Source organism: Lepus europaeus, chromosome 7, assembly GCF_033115175.1.
Source record: "Lepus europaeus isolate LE1 chromosome 7, mLepTim1.pri, whole genome shotgun sequence".
NCBI lineage: Eukaryota > Metazoa > Chordata > Mammalia > Lagomorpha > Leporidae > Lepus > Lepus europaeus.
Genome location: NC_084833.1, coordinates 90,540,406 through 90,546,405, shown reverse-complemented (window position 1 = coordinate 90,546,405; position 6,000 = coordinate 90,540,406). Strand labels below are relative to the sequence as shown.

At 41.6% G+C, this 6,000-nt stretch overlaps 1 protein-coding gene across 1 annotated transcript in view; it reads right to left on the bottom strand.

Moving 5' to 3' along the window:
* Positions 1-2,899: 2,899 nt before the first annotated feature.
* CEP126 (centrosomal protein 126) overlaps positions 2,900-6,000 on the bottom strand; it is a 113,699-nt gene continuing 110,598 nt past the window's right edge. The window contains exon 11 of the mRNA XM_062198319.1: positions 2,900-3,003. Within this exon, the coding sequence (XP_062054303.1) occupies positions 2,941-3,003 (63 nt within the window). The 3' untranslated portion in view covers positions 2,900-2,940. The remainder of the gene's footprint in view (positions 3,004-6,000) is intronic.

The following is a 6,000-nucleotide window of genomic DNA, read 5'->3' as shown; positions in this document are numbered from 1 at the left end:
ACTACCATTATAAACCTGGTTCAAACAATGCCTTCTAACTTAGATGACTACAAAAGCTTTTTAATGAGTTCCCAACCTTAAATACAAGCCACCTCCTTCCTCCCCATTAAGTACATTCTTTTGAGTATGCTGCTGTACTGGATCCTTCACACTTATTCCCTCTAAGTAGAATGCTATTCTCCCACTACCACAAAAGTTAACTCTTTTACCTCACTCAGATCTCTGTGCAAATATCACTTCTCAGTCCGGCGCCGCGACTCACTAGGCTAATCCTCCGCCTGCGGTGCCGGTGCCCTGGGTTCTAGTCCCAGTTGGGGCACTGGATTCTGTCCTGGTTGCTCCTCTTCCAGTCCAGCTCTCTGCTGTGGCTTGGGAGTGCAGTGGAGGATGGCCCAAGTGCTTGGGCCCTGCACCCGCATGGGAGACCAGGAGGAAGCACCTGGCTCCTGGCCTCGGATAGGTACAGCATGCCGGCTGTAGTGGCCATTTTGGGGGGTGAACCAATGGAAGGAAGACCTTTCTCTCTGTCTCTCTCTCACTGTCTAACTCTGCCTGTCAAAAATAAAATAAAAAAAATTTTTAAAAAAATCACTGCTCAGAGACTTTCTCTATGAACTTATGAACTTATATTACCTATTGATTCCAGTCTAAATTCTTCAGCTGAGCTGTCAGGTTTCTTAGAATGCTCTGGGTCAGTTTAGTCTTCTGCCACTCCCTACCTGCCATTGATGGACGTCATTTGCCTGTCCATGTTTCTTCCCCCATCCTACTACCATGCCTTCATCTCTCCATCTAAAATAGTGCTCCTATCACACTTTACCCTCCTGCCATGCTCCAGTTTTCACTTAGTACACTTATAACTACCCGGCAGTATGTTTTAAATATATATTTAAAGCTATATTCCTGGGGGCTGGCACTGTGGTGTAGCCAGTAAAGCCGCTGCCTGTGATGCCGGTACCCTATATGAGCATCGGTTCGAGTCCTGGCTGTTCCACTTCGGATCCAGCTCCCTGCTAATGTACCTGGGAAAGCAGTGGAAGTTGGCCCAAGTGTTTGGACCCATACACCCACATGGGAGACCCAGAAACCCCTGGCTCTTACTTTTAGTCTGTCCCAGCCCTGGCAGTTATGGCCATTTGGGGAGTGAACCAGTGCATGGAGGATTTCTCTGTGTTTCCCTTTCTCTCTGTAACTCTGCCTTTCAAATAAATTTTAAAAATTGAAAAAACTATATTCCCACTAAAATATGAGCTCCATGATGGCAAATGATTTATCTCCTATCTACTAACGCATAGGGTGGTACCTAGAATATAGCAAGGGTTTGATAAATTAAATAGCTGAATATTTTTTCCTTATTCATTATTTTTTATTTGCTACCATGTACTCTATTTTAATTCCTAACACATAAAAATATGAATGGCAGTGTGTACCTTCCAGAAGCTTTTGGTCTAGAAGAAGACACACACACACACACACACATATATATGTATATATAGTACAGGGTACAAAAGACAAAAGACATAATTTACTTAGAGGAGGTAGTAGAGAGGGTTATCAGGAACAAATAGAAGGTTTGTACCGAATAGCATTTAAAAGAATGAATAAAATTTTACCGGGTAGATGTAAGTATGTGCATGTGGGGAGAATCAGTACAATCTAAGGGTATGGTGCATGTACAGGCTTCTCTTGGGGAAGTACAAGTAATTTGGCATATTGGAAAAACTGGTGGGAAATTGGTAAACATGACACTAGATAAACAGGGAGGACTCAGAATATAAAGAACCTTATATGAGGCATTGAGAAATACAATAGCTGGAGGGGAAACTCTCAAAACTCTTAAGATTGGATTGATATGATAGGTTTTTACACTGGCCATTTCATTCACTTTCAAGGGCGGGGAAAGTCCTGCCTGCAGGCCATATTAGATCCTCCAAATCATCTGGTCTGGGCCTGCCAAGGCGACCACAGGTGGCACTTGAAATCCAGTAGATCTATAGTAGGCTAATTTAAGTTGATAATTTCGTATGACCTGAAAATGATATAACAAATATCCAAATGGCCCTTGGCAGAAAAAAGAATCCCCACCCCTGCAACATTCCATAGTAAAAAATTCAGCCTGAAAACAGTCCAGATGAATGTCTGAAGTATAAATAGTTGAGGGAAAATAAAAGAATGCATGAGACTCACAATTCTGTGGAAAAAAAAAAAAACTGAGGTCATACAACTTTTGCCTTTGCTTCTATAATTTAAAAAGCAAACATCTCACATAAATCTGGGTTCCTAGGTAGACATTCCTATAAGGAAAAGAAGTTATGATCAGGCAATTCAAGTAATTCAGCTGGGATTGCAGTTTATTTTTTACTTTTGCTATCAGTCCTCTGTGAGTTTTGCTAGTGAGCTCAGAGTTTAAGAGACTAACTACCCCTGGATAAAGTGTTAACATTAATTTTTGAACAAGCAGAGTTGATTACAAGAACCCTTGGTAACATCTCCCAAACACAGAGATACTGCAAACATCTTGAATAAATAGCTTTACTATTTAGGTAGATTGTTATAATCATTAACTTTTTATATCACTGTAAAAATTAATAAACTTTATTAGGAATTTCAGAAAACAAAGCTTTGCAACTACAGCTAACACATATTTTGAATAACAAAATATCTGCTTTTAAAATAGAATTAATTTGTATCCAGGAGCATGCTTATTGGAAACAATGAAATGTTTCTGTTCATTAAAAATATATTATCAATAAAAACAGAACAACTATCATAAAAAGCAATGCATAAATGTAAACTAGTCAATTTATTCCCATTACCCATATTATGATTTATATTATGGCTATAGTATTTTAAATCATTAATCAATGCAGAGATATATAACACATATACAGGAAATTCTAAAAAATAATGATTCCATTAAATAGTTACTATTATACTGCTTCAGAATTTTCTTTGTAATCTGGATCCAACATCAGGAGATGGACTGGCTCTTGGTTGGCTGTTCTGTAACAATTTCAGAATATTATTTTACAATAGTATTTACAAACTTTAATAGATGATTCTCCTTACAGATTATAAACCACAATAAAATTAAACTGATAAATTACACTTTTCAAATGCTACATATACACAAACTTCAACAAAACTGAGTACCATACCACTTTATGTAAGGTATCATACTAAATATAGTAATTAATAATTTCCACTCTTTGCTATTGGTAAGATATGCTTAAGAGGTGTTTTCTATTGTAGTCTTCTGTGTAAGCTGTTAAAACTTATTTTTATTTTCTACAGGAAGTACTTGGAACTTATATAACACTCAAGAGGTAGTTTAACAACAGATTTTGGGCTAAAGAAATAAGTTCTTAATTGTTCAGACCTGGTTAATGCCACTCTTAGGATCATTGGTTACTATCCTCACCCTGTCTTTTATGACCTTGTCTAAATATGATCAGAGTTGGTGAACTTGGAAGGCTTCCATAGCCTTGGCAACTCATGTGGGATCTCTGTCCTTAATGTGCTGTACATTGTGATTTAATGCTGTAACTAGTACTCAAACAATGTGTTTCACTTTGTGTTTCTATGTGGGTGCAAACTGTTGAAATCTTTACTTAATATATACTAAATTGATCTTCTGTATATAAAGAGAATTGAAAATGAATCTTGATGTGAATGGAAGGGGAGAGGGAGTGGGAGAGGGGAGGGTTGCGGGTAGGAGGGAAGTTATGGGAGGGGGAAGCCATTATAATCCATAAGCTGTACATTGGAAAATTTTTTTCTTTTTCTTTTCTTTTTTTTTTTTTGACAGGCAGAGTGGACAGTGAGAGAGAGACAGAGAGAAAGGTCTTCCTTTTGCCGTTGGTTCACCCTCCAATGGCCGCCGCGGTAGGCGCACTGCGGCCGGCGCACCGCGCTGATCCGATGGCAGGAGCCAGGTACTTATCCTGGTCTCCCATGGGGTGCAGGGCCCAAGGACTTGGGCCATCCTCCACTGCACTCCCTGGCCACAGCAGAGAGCTGGCCTGGAAGAGGGGCAACCGGGACAGGATCGGCGCCCCGACCGGGACTAGAACCCGGTGTGCTGGCGCCGCAAGGCGGAGGATTAGCCTAGTGAGTCGCGGCGCCAGCCTCTTTTTTTTTTTTTTTTTTTTGACAGGCAGAGTGGACAGTGAGAGAGAGAGACAGAGAGAAAGGTCTTTCTTTTTGCCACTGGTTCACCCTCCAATGGCCGCCGCGGCCGGCGCACCGCGTTGATCTGATGGCAGGAGTCAGGTACTTATCCTGGTCTCCCATGGGGTGCAGGGCCCAAGCACTTGGGCCATCCTCCACTGCACTCCCGGGCCATAGCAGAGAGCTGGCCTGGAAGAGGGGCAACCAGGACAGAATCCGGCGCCCCGACCGGGACTAGAACCTGGTGTGCCGGCGCCGCAAGGCGGAGGATTAGCCTGTTGAGCCATGGCGCCGGCCGGAAATTTATATTCATTAAATAAAAGTTAAAAAAAAATCATATGAAGAACAACAACAAAAAGAAGTAAGTTCTTTGGTAATTGTTAAAATTTAAATTTATTTTAATAATTAAGGGTAACTGTTAAAAATTAAATTTACTTTGCTTTACAAACAAAATACTTTAAAATTAAAATTCTGCTTCTAAGATTCATGGTTTTTCATTGGAAATCATAGCCTAGGTGATAGCAGGGGTCTGCAGGTTATAATGCATTGTTTTGTATGTCTCCGGAATGCAAGCAGCCAAAGCAGACAGACTGACATACAGGAAGAACTTAAATTCAGTGAATCAAAAGGAAATAATTGATAACTTCTACATAAAGAAAAGATCAGGCTGTATGGTTGCCCAAAGGGGAAACTTCTCTGAATGTTGGGCAGGACAAAGGTTGGGCTGAAAAAACCTTCCTTTTCCAAATGGATGACATGGGAGTGAAGTCCTGAGGAATAAGTAGAAGAGGAGGCAGATAAAAGAGCAAATCCTGCGAGACTATGTGAGATGTGTGAGGCTTAAAAGCATTCAAAGTGTTCCAGAGGGACCTGCCAGCTAGTCAACAGTGCGTAAGTGATGAGTCTGGGGAGGAACTGAACGCGAGGCTGGAGAGGTCTTTAATGCACTTCTGTGAGTTTTATTTCTCTCTTTTAGGTGACAGTCACTGAAGATAGGTTTTAAGCAGGAGAGTGATATGTTCATAGCTGTGAGATTACTCCGGTGACAGTGGTGTAAAAGATTGGAGTATGCAAACTGGGAGGCTGATGAGGTCCAGATGAGACATGATAAATTATTATATGAATTATTACTACTTTTTCAGAGTTTTTTTTTAAAGTTTTATTTATTTGAAAGGCAGAGTTACAGAGAGGCAGAGGCAGAAAGCGAGGTCTTCCATCTGCTGGTTCACTCCCCAAATGGAGTGAGCTGGGCCTATCTGAAGCCAGGAGCCTGGAGCTTCTTCTGGTCTCCCACATGGGTGTGGGGGCCCAAAGATTTGGGTCATCTCCTGCTGCTTTCCCAGGCACATTAGCTTGGAGCTGAGTCAGAAGTGGAGCAGCCAGGACTCAAACCGGAGCCCATATGGGATGCTGGCACTGCAGGTAGTGGCTTTACCTGCTATGCCACAGTGCTAGCCTACAGAGATTTATTTATTCATTTTGAAAGTCAGAGTTACAGAGAGAGCAAAAGGGAGAGAGAGAGAGATCTTCCATTCCCTGATTCAGGCCCAGGTGGCCCAGGGGCCATGAGCTTCATCTGGTTCTTTCATATGGGTGGCAGGGGCCCAAGTGCTTGGGCTATCTTCTGTTGCTTTCCCAGGCCATTAGCAGGAAGCTGAGTCAGAGGTGGAGCAGTGGGGACTTGAACGGATGCCCAATATGGGCTGCCAGAGTCACAGGTAGTGCCTTTACCTGATACAAAACAACACCAGTCCCATGATACATTCTTAAACTAAAAACAGTATCGAGGAGACACAAAATGGCTCAACAGTGTACAGCCACACTAACTTA